This window comes from Falco rusticolus, chromosome 17 (genome assembly GCF_015220075.1).
Source record: "Falco rusticolus isolate bFalRus1 chromosome 17, bFalRus1.pri, whole genome shotgun sequence".
Classification (NCBI taxonomy): Eukaryota; Metazoa; Chordata; class Aves; order Falconiformes; family Falconidae; genus Falco; species Falco rusticolus.
In genome coordinates, this window is record NC_051203.1 from 3,353,499 (window position 1) to 3,369,875 (window position 16,377).

The 16,377-nt window shown below is 47.8% G+C and overlaps 2 protein-coding genes across 3 annotated transcripts; both read right to left on the reverse strand.

Annotated features, from left to right (window-relative positions):
- Nucleotides 1–318: 318 nt before the first annotated feature.
- On the reverse strand, nucleotides 319–7,268 carry LOC119158645 (triggering receptor expressed on myeloid cells 2-like). Of its 2 annotated transcripts, XR_005107928.1 has the most exons (5): nucleotides 5,595–7,268; nucleotides 2,664–3,008; nucleotides 2,252–2,306; nucleotides 1,294–1,847; nucleotides 319–469 (listed from the first exon to the last, which is right to left on the reverse strand). XR_005107928.1 is itself a non-coding variant. In XM_037410833.1 (4 exons), the coding sequence occupies exons 1-4, from the start codon at nucleotides 5,806–5,808 to the stop codon at nucleotides 1,631–1,633; spliced, it is 831 nt and encodes a 276-aa protein (XP_037266730.1). In that variant the 5' UTR covers nucleotides 5,809–7,268; the 3' UTR covers nucleotides 319–1,630. The 2 variants fall into 2 exon arrangements, 1 of the variants encoding a protein (XP_037266730.1); XM_037410833.1 differs by having other exon boundaries at nucleotides 319–1,847.
- Nucleotides 7,269–9,339: 2,071 nt separating this feature from the next.
- LOC119158628 (polymeric immunoglobulin receptor-like) lies at nucleotides 9,340–16,028 on the reverse strand. The gene is made up of 8 exons (XM_037410816.1): nucleotides 15,812–16,028; nucleotides 14,446–14,784; nucleotides 13,823–14,137; nucleotides 12,826–13,155; nucleotides 11,683–11,758; nucleotides 10,761–10,876; nucleotides 10,296–10,345; nucleotides 9,340–9,829 (listed from the first exon to the last, which is right to left on the reverse strand). The coding sequence occupies exons 1-8, from the start codon at nucleotides 15,918–15,920 to the stop codon at nucleotides 9,647–9,649; spliced, it is 1,518 nt and encodes a 505-aa protein (XP_037266713.1). The 5' UTR covers nucleotides 15,921–16,028; the 3' UTR covers nucleotides 9,340–9,646.
- Nucleotides 16,029–16,377: the final 349 nt, after the last annotated feature.

Genomic DNA, 16,377 nt, shown 5'->3' on the forward strand with positions numbered 1-16,377 from the left:
CGGTCCAGGAATACTGAAGCTAGGTTTGTGTTAATACAGCTGCACTGGTGCGTGACTGCGTATGGGCTAATTTACCCTCTGGAAACAGAGAAAATGAGTTTAGATAGAGCACAACCACGGCTGGCCTGATCCGGTGTCAGGATGTGAGCTGCTGTTTCTGCACGGTACTAAGCGGAGCTGGCGGAATGTGCCAACCTGCCCAGCTGGCTCAGAGCATTTCTCTACATTATAAACGCACCAGCATGTTCCAGGTGTTACCTCTTCCTTGAGTGATGTGATCTGGAGTACTGCAGCTCTTTATCATGAATCCACACCAAGTCAGATAACCAGTTTGATTTTATTTAGCTTTGCAGGCGGTGCTGGGGAAAGAAGTGTCAATGCCCTTGGATTTGGGGTCTTCCTGGGAGAGCTAAAAGCAGCTTTTTACTTCGGGGAGTGCTGAGCAATGATCACATGTTGGTAACATCCCCTGGAGAGAGTGGAAAAAAATACAGGGAGAAATACAGAGAAAACATTCGTTCTTTGTTGCAAAGTCATTTGAGATATGAGGAAGCAGGCTCACAGCTGCATGTAGACTTCACATCCCTTTCTGTTATGTTCTGCAATTCCTTATGCCTTCCCACAGTGGCTGTTCACTGAAGATCCACCCTGTCCAAGGCAGTTTTTAGGAGCTAGTCTTCATTACATTGGAAAGACAGAATCTCTCACCTGGCACTGCTCTGAGATGACACGAAGTTGATGTGTCTCAGTTCAGAGCCTGGTGGAACGATACGGGGATGAGTATCTGGAATAACTCTGCCTGGTGATATGATGCAGCTACTGGCAGTGACCGGAGACGATAGCAGAGCACTGCATTGCCAAAAACCTGTCAGAAACTTCAGACTTTTGACAGCAGAATCTCAGTTAAAAAGCTGATTTCTAGACCAATAATATTAGCTTTCAATACAAACCGTCTAGTTCTGATCTCATGCTTTTGAGGGAAGCATTTGAGTGTTTTGTAGCGATGTGTAGGACACCTTGGAAAAAGCTATTAGTTCTTTAACACTGATCTTCAATGAATCAGAAGTTTCTTGGAGATTTGAGACAGAACCCTGTCTTTTTTACATTATGCGGATGTGTTTGTAAGTTGCTCAACACATGGTTGTTGAAATGTGTTACCTGAACTTCTATTTATGTCCACCATTTTATCGGTAGGTTTTTTTTATAACAAGGCATTTGCCAGTAGCTGTATAGAGCAGCAAAGTTTTTTGTGGCCTAGCAACGAGCTAGGGGGAAGCTGAGCAGAGCTCTCACCTGTACCATGTCTAGGGAAGCATCTCTGCACAGAGATAAGTTTGTGCTGGATCTCTTGACAGAAAGACTTCATATTCCTCCTTTCCCTCTGGCCATCGATCCCATCCTCTTCCATTAGGTTCAGGTGTTACTGGCAGCATCTTTTCAGTTCAGTTGTGTTGGAAAAAGTCGGTCAGTGCCAATGAGAAGAAGCTGTAGATGGTAACATTCCTTCTCTGGAGTGACAGGTTAATCGATACCTATGTTTAATAGGTGATCCTTTTCTTATGGCAGCTGGCAAAGCTTTGCCCACAAATGCTTGATGTTCATTTCTCTGTGGATTCCCTTTGGTTTGGCTCTAAGCAGTGCTCTCCCAGGAGGGGCTGATTCCATCATGTGCAAAGTGACCGGTGAAAGGGAGGACCTGCTGCTCATTCAAGCGTGGGTTCTTCTGCTCGGTTTCTCCGTTCTTCCTACTGTTGCCAATGATAAAGATCAGCACGGCCACCATGAACTTAGTAACCAGGAATCCCACAATGATATAGAGGACAGTGAAATCAGCTTCAGGAGGGACGCTGTGGGGAACCATAAATATAACAGTGAGGGGGACCGTTCAACCCTTAATAAAACTCTTGTAGCACACTGTGTTGGAGACGGTAACATCTGCAACAGGCGGTCCCTGCCTGTGCACAACAGAGCCTGGGAGGTTAGAACAACTCTAATAAGTTATCTCACATACAGATAAATTATGACCTGCAGGAGTTGTTTTGCTTGGCACCGAAGCACCGCATTTTCTGGATTAGGAGAAAGCTGCTCTTTAGAAACCACACGGCAGTTCTAGGAATTGTCATAAATGAGGAGGAGGTAGAGAATATGCCTGTGGTGGTATTCCTCTCCACTTCTAATGGGCTTGCTGGTGCTAATCTGCCTTTGTCCTAGGAAGACTAAAGATCACAGTATGAGGAGTTTTATGGCTTACCCAGAGATGCTCTGCACAGCACGAGGCTCCTCTGGCATTTGGGTCTCCGGGACAGCTGTTGATAGAAACAGAACAGTTTAGTCTGCAGATGTTTCTGGGTGATATTCACTGGTATCACCAGCGCCAGTGCCCCAGCTAGGCATAGATAACCAAAATGAGATTGGGCACTGGGTTGTATGCTAGAAAATTAATCTGGGTAGCAATAAAGGGATGACATATGTTAGATGTCCTGTTAACAGTGAGGTCATGTTGCTGTAAATCAGGAACTAAAAAGAGGCAATGAAACCCAGTACCTCCTCAGAGTAAGACAAAAGTCATTTTTTACTGAAGTGAGGCCTTGGCATCTGCAGACACATGTGAAATTTAAGTAGGAACTCAGAAACTCATGAAAACACACAGCCCCAAGACATACCTGTCAACACTTCCACTTGGACCTTCCTTAAGCTGTTTGTTTCCCCCAGGTACTCAGTTTTGCACTGGTACAACCCAGCATCCTGCTTCTTGAGTCGCTTCATGGTCACCGTCAGGACCCCTTCACGGACATTGTCACTGATGGAGGTGTTGCCATTCCTGTTCTTTAGGAATGGCAGCCAGAAGCGTCGGGCACTCACCACATGTTGGCACTCGGTCTCATCGATCATCTTGCACCAGCTCTTTTCTCTCCACCGTTGCTGCCAGGGGTTATAGGTGCAGTTGACAGAAATAGTGCCCCCCTCCATTCCGTACACCACAGTGACGTTCTCTACAGCACATGATGCTAGGAGAGGAGGAGAAAGCAGTGAGCCAAGTCTCTTTTATATCTGTCCGTTCCCACTATGTTTATGCTAAATGTCATTTTCATCTTTTACAATTCTAGTGATGGCTGCTGTCAATTGTAGGGCTGTCACCTGCCCACTTCCCCCAGGAAAGACACGGTGTGCTCAGATTCAGAGTCTGGATTCAGACTTTCTTGAAATACATCTGTAGTGATCCCTCTGACTGGTGTGTTACTCGGCTTTTGCCAGGTAGCTGTTCTTGTGGGGGTCACTGAGGAAAGGAAGAGGTGTCAGCTTCATTAATATTTGCAGATTTTCTGACGCTCAGGAAATTTTGGTCCTTGCCTTCCCATCTGGCCCCATGGTGGCTGCTCTGGATTGCAGTCTGGAAATCGACCTCATCACACTTTCTGTAATCATTGGGCTCCTGCCCAGTAAGGGGAAGCAGTTTGTCAGCATAATTAGGGAATTAAATAGAAACTTGCATTTTCCTCTGGTCCTGAGGGGCACGAAGCTGGGCATTCAGGTAGATTGAGTTGGCATCAGGCAAGCTGGCTTGGTTTTTAAAAGCTTTTTTTACAAGGCAGCTCATAAAAACATAGCTTGACCCAATAATGACAAATTGTTTCTGTGTAACTCTGCTTAGACCAGCCTTGCTGTAACATCCCTGCTTTGCAACGTCCAGCCTGCTGACTTGCATACAGCTGCAGCAAGGCAGCTTGCCTCAGGGTTTGGCCTTGAGCTCAACACTTCCACATATGTCCATAGATGCAGATTTGGCTCTGGAATACCCTCTGCTGTGGAAAAGATCATTTGCAGTAAATGCCCATAAACTTTATTCCCATTTTAAGGATCTTTACACAGCCAGAGAGAAGCAACACAGCCCTGGAAAGTGCTAGAATCACAGTGACATCTACAAACCAGTGTCCAGCTAGCTGTTTAGGAGGTTATTTCTTAATCCTATGCCTGATTTCAAAGCCCAGGGTTTCAGCTTTTTTTTTTTACCCTATCTTTTAATAGCCTACTAATTTTAATCATGTTGACAACTGGTCTTTGGCTGCTTGGCCTTTTTCTTGCCTTAGTTCCTTATTTCTAATTTCCATTCCTCTGTATGACAGGCAAATGCAGAGGGGACAGTGAACTAATAATACTTCCAGAGAGAAGTGCAGTGTGGTATTTGTGGAAATCTCTATTTCTAGTGAAAAAAATCTGAGGCTGGTGCCTTCAGTGAAACCATAAGTAATTACAAAACAGAAATAAATTTAAAAATAGGCTGTTGTGAGGACTTTGTGCTGGCTGAGCCTCTAAATAACACTTTTAAAAACAATTCCTACCATTCTAAGCGAATTGCAAACTAAAAAAATCTGAAGATCTTTCAGCTTGACTAGAAGAGGACATAAAAATGGATCTATGCTCTCCAAGTACCCACCAACCCACCACCTACAAGTCCTTATCCTGATATGTTGCTCCAGTCAAGCTTACCTCGCTGAATGTCCAGTCCAGTCCTGCCTATGCAATCCCTCCGAACATTTTAACTCCCTCTCCTATTTCTCTTGTGGACCACCCCTTGCCTCCCATTCTGCATGTTGAGTTCCTGGAATGGGCCCAGGGGTTTGTTTTTTAGTTTTGTTTTAAATAGTAGCAGCATTGTGAAAAATCTCTTGGTCAGAATCGGGGCATTTAAAGATTTGCTGATGCCCCTGTGGAAAACCTTGTGTCATTATCTTTTCAACTAATTCTGCTGACAGATCACACTATTTGTGTTCCTCCTCCCTTGTTGTGTGCTACTGAAAACAGTATAGCAGACTTTTTTCCAGGCTCATTCAGATCTTTGAGACAGGTTTCTGTGCGCCCAAAGCCTGAATCTCTTGCCTTTCTGTGCACTGCTGCAATTATCTGGGATCTGCAAAGTGTGTCTGGAGAGAGAAGGCTGCCAGCTGGGAGTACCAGCTGGGTCCTGTGCCTTGTTTCTCATTTCAGATGAACTTTGCTTTTCAAGCTGAAAATAGTTAATTGCCCAAGATTTCAGAGGTGTCCCCTTCACTGAGTTCTATTTTTCTCCTCTTGAACCCTAGCTGCTGTGATTTACATTCAAAGACCTACAAATGCAAACAAATAGGATTTTGAAATTTCACGTTTCACTCTGAAAAGGCACACAAGACTTCTGTCGCCACTGTTTCGTGAGCTTGGATCACCACTGGCCCTTTGTTTAATTAAGGGGAAAAGAGCAAACTCTGAGGAAGGAGTCTGACATCCCTGCAATATAATTCGGGAGGAAGAATAGAGTGTCAAACAGACTGCAGTGCTCCAGGTTCCTTCTGCTTGCACTGCATGGACTTTACAGTGTACAGACAGGCAGTAAGAGTATCCATAGTAAGTGTTTGTATTATATTGGTCTTCCAAAGAATAGCATGCTACATCAAAGATACCTTTACATCCAGAAAAAGCTACTGGGTTTCAAGACCCATGCAGTCTTTTCCTGTGGCATTGTCGCTGATCTCCTAACAGGTGCAGATAGAGAGCAAGCTCTGCACCAATCCTTTACCCTATCGGTTAACTGAAACCCAAGGTCACGTACGCTTTCTTACCTGACAAGAAGACCATGAAGATGAGGTGCATGAGCTTCTCCATGTCAGTTGAGCAGAGAAAGGGACAAGAGAGGAGTCTGGAGAAAAGTAAAAAGAGCTCTTGCCCAAGAGCAGCTTGCTTTCCCCCCCCTCCTTGCTCTGCCGGAAGGAATGAGCACAGGAACTTGGCATCTTTTTTGTCCTGCATATTGAGCAATTCGCCAGGGACAGGCATTTCTCTCGTGGGCTGAAAATTCAGGCATCAGCATTGCCCACTCACAGCAACAATTTAGTCTAGACAGCCTGAAAGAGAGCATCATGTGATGGCCTGAAGCCGTGGTACTGGAGTCCTCTCAGCTCAGCTATGGTGCCTGTCCACCAGAGCAGGCTTCGCAGGGGGTGAATTTTTGGAAAGCCAAAAGGGAGAGGGCGGCTCTCATTAAGACTCTGCAGGTAGCTCAGTCAGCATCACGAGGGTGAAAGGAGCGTAAGGACATAATCCTGTGGGCTATTTTCAGGGGAAAGAAGATTTAGAAGAGCCTCTGCATGAAGCGTTCCCGTCCGTGAAGTCAGGAAGACAAGAGCACTGTGTTGAGTGAAGCGGTGAGGTGCTTTAAATGAGAAAAAAAGACATCTTTATTTGGTACCTAGCAGAAAGGACATAAAATCAAGGGATGGGGGCACTGATTTAGAGCCGATCAGTGCCATACTGATGCAGTAGTTCCTCATCAGTTCAATAGCAGTTTAGGACTGCAGCATTAGCAAACTGGCAGGCTGTGGATGGGTTGCTGTTTTTTCTTTTTTGAATTTATTTACCCAGAGCCTTCCAGGCAAGTACAAATAGACCCCGGCTTCTTAACTTGCGTGCTTATCTGCTTCTTAACAGGTGGATAAACCTGCAGGTCTACCCATTCATAAATGTGCCTTCTTTTTCTTTCCTGTAATTAGTGTTTAAGAAAATGGTACCTTACAGTATCCAAAAATTCTGTGTGAGGCTTACTGATTGCAGGTTTTGTTCATTCTTGCTCCAGTGAGCACAAATTTGAATTCTCTTTGATCAGAAGCAACTGCCTCCCTGAAAATGTCTCTCTTCCACTCAATTGTGTTATACTATTACTCTTCCACTGTTTGACCCAGTGTAACTTACTGAATGAATAGTAAATAGTTAGGGGAATCTTGAGCTGAATGAACCATTTTTGTTTTCTCTCTGTCATTTCAAGCGAAACATGTCAAGTCTGAAAATTTCAAAGAACACATCAGCTTCCCTGCTGCAGCCATAGGAAGAGAAACCTACTGGATGCGACCGGCTTGTGAATAAGGAGTGGTTCAGGCCTTTTTAATTTGCCACTTGTTTGCAGAGCTTGGCGCAGCTAAATAAAGTGCCAGGGTCTCTGGTCTTTTGGAGAAACTGAGCTGAGCCCCAGCAAACTCATTTCATATTGGTGGCCACATGACTGCTAAATGAAGGTGGCAGGCATGTCATTTGGAGTATTTCCAGCAGAGAGATGGAAGTAATGGTATCACTTTCCAAGGCTCTGGTAAGCTCTCCCATGAAACTGCACACGCGTTTCTGGTCTATGGCTTCAGAAGCAGCCACAGAAGCTTGCATCCTATGATGAAGGGTGTAGAGCACAAGTCTTATGAGGAGCAGCTGAGGGAACTGGGGTTGTTTAGCTTGGAGAAAAGGAGGCTCAGGGGAGACCTTATCGCTCTCTACAGCTCCCTGAAAGGAGGTTGTAGCGAGGTGGGTGTCGGTCTCTTCTCCCCAGTAACAAGCGATAGGGTGAGAGGAACAGCCTCAGGTTGTGCCAGGGGAGGTTTAAATTGGATATTAGGAAAAATTTCTTCACCGAAAGGGTTGTCAGCCATTGGAACAGGCTGCTCAGGGAAGCGGTGGAGTCACCATCCCTGGGGGTATTTAAAAGGCATGTAGATGTGGCACTTGGGGACACGGTTTAGTGGTAGGCTTGGTAGTGCTGGGTTAACAGTTAGACTTGATGATTGTAAAGGTCTTTTCAAACCTAAAAGATTCTATGATTCTATGTTGTAGCCAAAAAAAAAAAAAAAAAGGTGCTGGAAGTAGGCATGCTGGTTTGTATTGGTCTCCCAAAGAGTTTACAAAGAACCACCTGCACGTGCGAATAGGCTGGGAAGAGCTGCTAAAAGTACAACACAGTGCTGCAAAGGAACAGAGCTACATCTGAGACTGGCCGGATAGTGATTCCTGCAGAGATGCAAAGATGCCTCATAACAATGAAGGTGACCAAGTGCACTGGAAAAACATGTTTGGTAGTTTATGGTGTGATTATTCAGGATAGCAGGGTTTGATGAGGTCCCAGCCAGTCTAGTGTTTCTGGGGCAGCTCTTGGAAATTGCCAACCTGCATCAGAGCTGCACTAGAGATCTATAAATGTATTTATATGTTTGACATGAGTAAGCATGTCTGACTTACTCGGACATTTACATCCGTAAATAATCCACTCTTAACTACAATAGTGTCCCTTCTGTTATATCATCTGATGCTGAGACCAACTCTCTAACTTTATACTTCTTCCTCTGTTATGTGTGTCATACTTCCTGCAACTTCTTCACACAGCCTACCAGTTTCTTGCTCTGTGCCGCTGTCTGTACAGACTTTCCTCACGTCTGTCTCAGGGCTCATCCTTGCAGCTAGCATAGCAAGGCACATTTTGTCCAAAAATGTCCCAGTGCTCTGTCCACTCCTCTAATGCAACACCACATGTTGTACCCTTCTTTCCTTTCTCCAGAAATACCCATTTTTGGTTCTTCCTACTTGTCTTGGTTCCACACTGCCTTGGTTTAAGCAGCTGGTTTGTGTGTTCTTGGGGAGCAGAGGGAGCAAGACAACAGGCCAGCCAGAAATTGTTGAACAAAGTAAGGGTCTTTGATTCGGAGGTCGTGAAAGAATGGGGCAGTCTGCACAAGCTACACATGGGAAGCCATGCCCGTAGCTGCTGCCTCATACTGGTTTTTAATGTACAGGCCTCAAAGACTGCATAAATATGCTGAAGATGTGGATGACCCTGAGAGCAAATTCAGCCCTCAAGCTTGGAAATAATTGTCTAGAGGATACAGTGTTGGAGACCGTCACCAGCGTAATCCACAGCAGCTGCACTGAATGCATCCCACAACCCTCTGCACTTCTTAAAAGGGTACTTATACACGCACTCAGCAGTGTCATCACTCTCATTCCCTCTTACCCCCAAACACCAGCATGCATGCTCTGTTTCTTGATCTAAAGCTAAACATTTCGCTTTAGTTTGAAAGCCTCTTGCCATCTTACTCCTTGCCTAAGCAGCCTGATAAATTTAGGTTATAAGGGAATTTGCTTTAAGTCTCAAAATGTGTACATATTACTTATATGCACTGTTGTTGTTTCGTAGCTACAAGACCTTCTGGTGCTCAGATTCATCCAGCACAATCTCAGTTTACAAAGTTTGCAATCCAGCATATCATCATGTTGCAATAGACCCTCAAGCTATTTACCTTCACGTAGGTGCTGGTTCTGCTTATTCTTACAACCCAGTGCTCATTTCCCCCAACCGTTACCCGGCAAATGAACCTGGTCACAGCAAGGTTAGAGTTTTATCCCTCCAGCACTGGAATGAGTTTGCTTGGCCATAGTAGCTGAACCTTTAGGAGTGGAATAAAGTTTCTACCAGTGAACATAGTTGAAATACCAAACCCATCCATGTTCAGACAAATGCTGCTCTTTTCCAAATGGTCAGTCCTCCACACCTGCCTCTCCAAATGTCTTCATTTTAATGGAATCGAAGAAAGCAAATGTGCAAGGCATCCTGAGAATTAGGCAACACCTCTGTCTGACCTGAGAGAATCTGCACACTTGTGGCAAAATTCTCTACTGGCTTCTAATGGGAGGGTGGTCTTAAAATGCATAGGCAACATAGACAAAGCAGCAAAGACTTAGATCTTTCCCCAGTGTCCATCCACACAGCTTCTATTCCCTATTCCCACTTTGTCTTCCAGTTCTTTTCTCCCATTTCTGGATTGTTTGGGGATTTTGTGCTTCATCCTTTGTCATTCATTGGTAACTACTTGAACGCAATGGTAGCATATTCCACATTTTCATCTTTGGGTTTCCTGTGAGCCTGACTTGGTTCAACATTACAGTAGAGAGGATCCCCAGGGTTGAGTCGGGATCTAAAGTTCATAGCAACATATTTTAGGTCTTTGCTGTCATCCTTGGGACTTTCCATTCTTTCCGTGCTGTCAGGCTATGAAAAGAAAGGGAAAACACTTGTTAGCATGATTCAGTGCCAGGCCACAGCTGTTATCAAAAGAACAAGACTTTCCCAGGAGGAAAGGAGAAGCCATGTAAAAACTGACCTTCGGTCGTGACAGAGGTGAAAGAACAGAAAAGTTTTTCCTTCATCACCTCTTCTTGATACAGGTTACAACCTCATCATCTAACCTTGCTTTCTAGTCTTTGAGTAAATTCTAAGAGATCACCCCAATTTGCTCCACTGTGGTTTTTTCCTACTGGAGTTTCCTTACATTAATGACCCTTCTCTCTCTCCAGCTAGGAACTCCAGCTTCTCTCCGGTGACATTAAATACCGTTTCCCCTCCTGCTCACAAGCAAAAATGAGCACCAAGGTCCACATCAGGGGGATCAGCCAGCTCCTCACAGACTATTGGTAAGGAATTCGTTACTGTACGGGAAGTAAAATGTTTTCCTTACCTGTGCTGTGTCCTCTTGTTTGTCATAGGTGTCCTCTGCTTGCCTGTTACCTTTGGAACGAGCCAAAATCAGAGGTTTTAGAAGTAGAGAAGTCCATGAAATGCCTGGGCATTACCTATGGTTCAGGAGTTTTGGGGAAGGCTGTGGTATTGCCCAGTGCTAGAAGCAATGTGTGTGCCAGTGGGACCCATCTACTCTGAATGTGGTGAACACGTTGCTCTCGTTTTACTTCTCTAACATGTGAGCAGGTGTCCTGTGCAGAGTCTGGAGGAACATGGGTTTGACTTATTGTGAGAGGAGATTACAGCAAGGAGCCTGACATGAGGCTTCCCAGGCTGCACCTGCCTTGTCTTCTCCAGGGCACTGTAAACTGGGAATAAGCTCACCTGGAGTGGAAAAGTGATGGCCAGAGAAGGCCCTGTTTAGTATAGAGTGGAACATGAAGCATCACCAGTCTCCACATACCTCTTTTCTTCAGCTGCTTGCGCCGCCTGATGCACAGTATTATCAAGCTGATGACTGCCAGGATGAACAGGATGCTCAGGATCCCAGAGAGTACAATGAAGGTGTTTTCATTTGTGCTGAAGCCGGGAAAGCGAAGGAGTTACTAGTGTTATAGGGTAGCACTGCATGATGCTGGCACAGCCCATTACCAAACAAACAGTGACCAAAAAAAGGGAACAGGAATAGCTTTTATGCACTTGGAAGGAGGGTCTGATTCTCCTGCAGCAATGCTGTCTTGATTTTTCTAGCTGGCTGTGCCTTCTGAGCTTTTCCTAAATCGCTCTTCAGGCTTTAAAAACAAGCCACTGTTCAAAGTTCAGAGCACAATTCCAGGCTCGCTGGAGCAGGTACTGCCTTTTCCTCCCATGTTTTGCTGCACCTAGCACACTGGGGCTGATGTATGATTGCACTCTTAAAGTGCTGCTGTAGTGTTGATGACAGCAGATGTCCAAAGGGGAAGAAAAGCCTTTACATTTAACAGCATGGAAATAGAAGGATAAAATAGCAGCCAAGGACTATTTCATTGTTAAATATTCATGGGCAGGGGTGAGCAAAATCGAGACAGAAAGGCTTAGGGGCAGTATCTGGGAGTTTCTATTACTGCAAAGAGCACAGCCCAAAGAGATAAGGATAAAAAAAGTAGATAGGCATCTACATTCCAGAAAGCTGCGGCTTGATTTTACCAGTCTGCTTCTGCTTGTAATTACACCCTGGGCAGGAGCTGGAAGAGGAAAGGCCATCTTTGGCAAGGACACCTGTCATATCTAATTCCTCTGTAAGCAGGAGTCTTCAGAATGCCCAGCCAGGGAGACAGGTGTTTTGTGGACGAGACATTGCAAACTCTTGTCTGTGTTCAAGATCAGAGACTTTCCTTAGGGCTTACCTTGATGCTGGGGTGTTGACAGAAGGGGTTGTTTCACTTCTGCCTGCAGTACCTGACAAAGTTGTTCCAGCCAATACTGCAATCACAAACATGAAGACAAGAATAATCACTACTGGGCTGCTTTGCATTTACCAGCGAAACTTCCCGGCCATTGCTACCATGGATATAAATCCACACCCGCTGTGACACCTGGCACAGGCAAGCTGCCCAGGCTGTAACCTGTGCCATCAAGACTTGCTGCCACCAGGCAAAGCAATGTAAGGATCAAAACCTGGCAGGGAGGGGCAAGGAGCTCAGCAGGACCCCCTCTCTGTGTGTTCCCATCCCAAAGCATGGCAGAAGGAAGTGCTCTAAGTGCAAGCAGGTATGTGCTATGGCAAAGATCTTCAGGCAGCAATGAAGTACTTAATGACTCTGTGCTTAAGCAGACCGAAGCTTGCGAGAACTAAGCATACAGCATTGCCTGTGAAAGACGTGGCTGTAAAAATTGCTTCCGGGGCTGTTTCAGTACCCAGAGGAGGTTATGCGTGCAGAAACCTGCTCGCTTAGAGACTGCATTCAGTCCCATGCGATAGGAGTTCCTCCTAGGGAATTATGCCGTCCCCTGTCATCTTCTGGAATGCCATATCCATTCGGTGCTGCTCTGCCACACCCCTGAAAGACAAGCTACAGCGTGGTGTTGGTCTGCCACAATCAGTGCCTAAATGTTATCACATATTGTTAAAACACTATGCTGAAATAAAACCTAGAAGTCACAAATCTTTAAAATATGGGTATAAAGGTGAAGGCGACCACACGTGAAGATCTTAATGTCTTTAAAAGCCAAGGGATGAGTTGCTGTAAAGGGGAAGAACTTGTATTATGAGAATTAGTGACAGAAACACCTCCACAAAAATGACTGAAGCTGCTCTCAGGTAAAAGAGAAGCCACACGGCGCACACACGTGGTTCAGTTCTGATCCCTGCTGCTATTCCATAGCACGGTTAGTGTGAGAAGGTAGAGTGATGTGGGGTTTGGGCAGGCAAACACAGATGTAACGTGGGAGGTGGTGTAAGCTGGGCAGTGCAGAGACTAGAGGGAGAGAGTAGGAAAGTGAGTCTGCAACCTACAACTAACCATGTTTTTCTACAGGTCAGTACTCACCCTCAGAAATACTGAGCGTAACCTCTGCCATTCGGAAAAGACCGTTGGGTTCATAAAGTGCACACCAGTACATGCCGGAGTCCTGTGCCTGCAGCTTCTCCATGGTAATGGTGACAATCCCCTGCTGGCTGTCGTCCTGGATCGTGACTCTGCCTTTCTGGAGTAATCTGCGGTACCCTGTGGGCTTAACGTAGCTGTTCACCAGTACGATACATGCTGTCCTCGCTCCCTCTTTGCACCAGGCTTTGCTCACAGCCCAGTAGACTGGGGCACTGTACAGGCACTGGACAGAGATATTGCCTGACTCCGTGGCTGTGTATTGTTGGGTCCCTGGAAAACACCCAGCATATTTGGTGAGATCCCAGTGCAGGCACGATGGCACCCTTTCCCCATCACTGGAATACTTGCTGTGGGCTGAACGCTCCCTGGATGTCCTTCTACCTCCAGATATGAGGAGCAGAAGGGGACTAGACCCAGATGGTGAGTCGCGAAATTGGGTAGGTCCTGTCCACTTCCTTCGGTTCCCCCAGGGGCCGCATGCTCCCAGGTGTTCAACCCGTAGGGTCTGGGAGGCAAGGACAGGGCAGGGCTGGCAGCTGCGGTGTCAGAGCAAAAGCAATGCGTGGCAGCGGGGAGGTCGGCGGCAGCGCCCAGCATGGACGAGCCAAACACTGAGCTGGGGAAGCTGCTCCTGGCGCCGCTGGATCAGCCCTGTGGGAAGCAGTTGCGACGAGCGGCCCCGTTTGTGGGAGCTCATGGGAACCTCCCCTGAGTCTCTGCTGTGAGCAGAGCACGCAGGGCCCGGCCTGAGCTTTGGCTCCACAGACCTCTTGGGCAGCCACCAGCGTGTCCACCAGACAGGGAGAGATGGGTGTCAGCTGTGCAGTGGCAGCACAGGCCTTCTCCATGGTGTGGCACAGGACGGGAAGGACAACAAGCAGGGAAGGTGGGGGTGAAATCTGCCGAAATCCACACTTGGCTGCCAGCAGGTACTCACTCTTGGACACAAGGAGCATGACCTCCATTATCCGGGTGAGATGAGTGCCTCTGGCAAATGCACACCAGTACACACCAGTGTCCTGGGCCTGCAGCTTCTTCATGGTGATGGTGACAGACCTTTTGTGGGTGTCATCCTGGATCAATATTCTGTCTTGCAGAGCTCTGCTGTTATGCTCTGTTGAATCTGTCCTCACCAGGTCTTTACAGCCAGTCTGACCTTCCTTACGACACCAAACTTTTGTCCCCAAGCTGTACCCAAAGGTCCTGTAGGAGCACTGCAGAGAGAGACTGTCCAATTCCCACCTGTGCAACTCTGCAAAACAGCAAATGTGGTCACTGACGCACAAGCAGTGGCCACACGGGCATCCACCTCAGGGCCGGGGTGAGGTTAGGGCAGGACAAGAGAGAGCTGAGAGTCTGCAGGGGCAGCCGGGTCTGTGGGGCTCCTGCACACTGTGCCTGCATGAGCGTGGAAGGCAGCGAGCGAAGCTGGGAAGGGTGGGAGACCGTGGGGATCGGGGGGAGCTGCCCGGCTGTGCGGGAGAGGGGGGACAAAGCAGGGGAAGGAATGATGGTGCTTTCTGACAATACGTGGGTTTGTGTGGGGAAAAAGGTACTCACCCTTGAAAACACTCAGTGAGATCGTCTTTAGTGGAAGGTAATTGTGACTGCGGGAACGAGAAGCACAGGAGTATATGCCTGAGTCCTCTGCCTGGAGGTTAGTCATGGTGATGGACACAGTCTTGTGCGTGGGGTTGTCCTCTATTCTAACCTTCCCCTTTGTGACCTCCTTTTGGTACGGGTGATTCGTCTCCACTAAGGGCTCACATATGTCATCTCTCATACGGCACCAGACTTTCTTCTGCTGGTAGTTAGCCCCTGCTGTGTAAGGACACCGGATATACAGAGTGCTTCCCTCCCATCGCCTCTCCTCAGAATCGGGTGTTTGGGCTTGGAGACCTGCAAATATCAGATGTAGTGTGAGGGAGGGGGGGGCTGACGCAGGGCTGCCCACAGTGTCCCGACGGACGCAGGGAAGCTCTGCCTCTGACCTTCCCCCATGGGCACTCGTGGCTGGGGGAACTACAAAAACCAAGAACCATTCTCCCTGTTAAATTCTCCTGCTTGAAAACGGGAAGGTTGATTTCTGGTGTGCAGTGTTGAGATCTGAGCTAGGACCATGATTTAAAATCCAGTATCTTTGCTTTAAATCTCACAAACATGCAGGTACTAGAGGTGTTGGACCTTCAAGCCTAAATGGAGCCGTGCATGATGCGGTCTTTGGAGCTGTCCCAGCAGCCCAGCCCCATTGTAACTGCTCCTCACTGCAGGCAAAATGGGGACCAACCCCTCCCCACACAGTGCCCCTCAGGCCGGGTACCACCTGTACCGGATGGCGGGATGGGGCAGAGGGCAGGACCCGGGGCAGTGTGTGTGCTGGGGATGAAATGCTCGACCCACGGCTGGGATTGAACTCGCCTTCAGCAGCCTGCAGCTCCTCCATGCCGTATCCTCGGAGGATGCCCAGCAACTCACAGGTGTGAGGCTGTGCTAAGTGCAGGACTGCCTTGATTCCCCAACATACCACATGCTGAAAGCTTTGTGCTTTCTGCTGGGATGGCAGGGGAGGCAGGCAGGTGCCCTCAGACGACTCTGTCCTCAGCCAGGACTTCGATCAGAGGAGCCAAGTGGCACCAGGCAGCACGATGGGAAATGCTGACTGGGGGAGGCACCGAGGCTGCTTTAGAGGCTGCAGCTCTGTGCTCCCGGGGTGGTACGTCCTGGGAGCATGGAGGAGCCAGACGTGCAGTAGTGGGAATTCAGGCTGCCCCTTCCCACCCCTGCAGCGAGTTGCCCAGCTCAAGAGTCCTGCTGGTGTGGGATTCCCCCCTGCTATGGAGCTCTCCAAGCGGCAGGAGGTGGGGAAGGGTGTCCCACTCCCCCTGAGTGTGTGGGAAGCCTGAGGCATACCCAGCCGTTCTCTTACCTGGGAAGCAGAGCAGCAGCAGCAGGAGGACTCTCAGCTCCATGGCTGTCCTCAGGCCCAGGGAAGGGGCATTGCTGGAGGCTGCTCTATGTGTCCTGTGCAAAAGCATCTTCCTTGTGTACAGTTCTGCATCACAGTGGCACTGCCAGAGGAAGTGCCTAACGTCTTGCTTCAAGAGGAAATCCTTCACTACATTTTGTTACAAGACTGAATTAAGATAATTTCAGAGTGCATTTGGGGAAGTGGCTGAGAGCAGGGCCCACCCCATCCTGATGGCAAAGGCCCTTTGCTGCTCTCGCCTGGCCACGTTATGCTCTGCCCTCAGATGGGTGGCACTGGGGCACTCGCTTGGCAGTCCTGAGCCATGGGAGATGGAACAGGTCATTTGCCCTGGCCCAGCCCTTCTCTTTGGGCTCCCAAGGCATTCTCTGCTGAAAAGTCACCTCAAAGTCAGTGTGGCAATAAGCCCAGGGCTGTGTCTGCATGGACTGTCCCATGGGCTGTGCCATTTGGGATCCCTCATCTCCACCCCCACCCCAGCCAGTCCCCTTGCGCCCTGTGCTCTG

Excerpts from the sequence above, each read along its gene's own strand:
- LOC119158645 (XM_037410833.1), bottom strand. The coding sequence starts at position 5,808 with ATGCCTGTCCCTGGCGAATTGCTCAATATGCAGGACAAAAAAGATGCC. Across the intron at positions 2,307-2,663 it reads CCAAGTGGAAGTGTTGACAG|CTGTCCCGGAGACCCAAATG; the intron begins GTATGTCTTGGG and ends TTCTATCAACAG. Across the intron at positions 1,848-2,251 it reads GCTGTGCAGAGCATCTCTGG|CGTCCCTCCTGAAGCTGATT; the intron begins GTAAGCCATAAA and ends GGTTCCCCACAG.
- LOC119158628 (XM_037410816.1), bottom strand. The coding sequence starts at position 15,920 with ATGCTTTTGCACAGGACACATAGAGCAGCCTCCAGCAATGCCCCTTCC. Across the intron at positions 14,138-14,445 it reads CTCACTGAGTGTTTTCAAGG|AGTTGCACAGGTGGGAATTG; the intron begins GTGAGTACCTTT and ends GCTGTTTTGCAG. Across the intron at positions 9,830-10,295 it reads AACAAGAGGACACAGCACAG|CCTGACAGCACGGAAAGAAT; the intron begins GTAAGGAAAACA and ends TTCTTTTCATAG.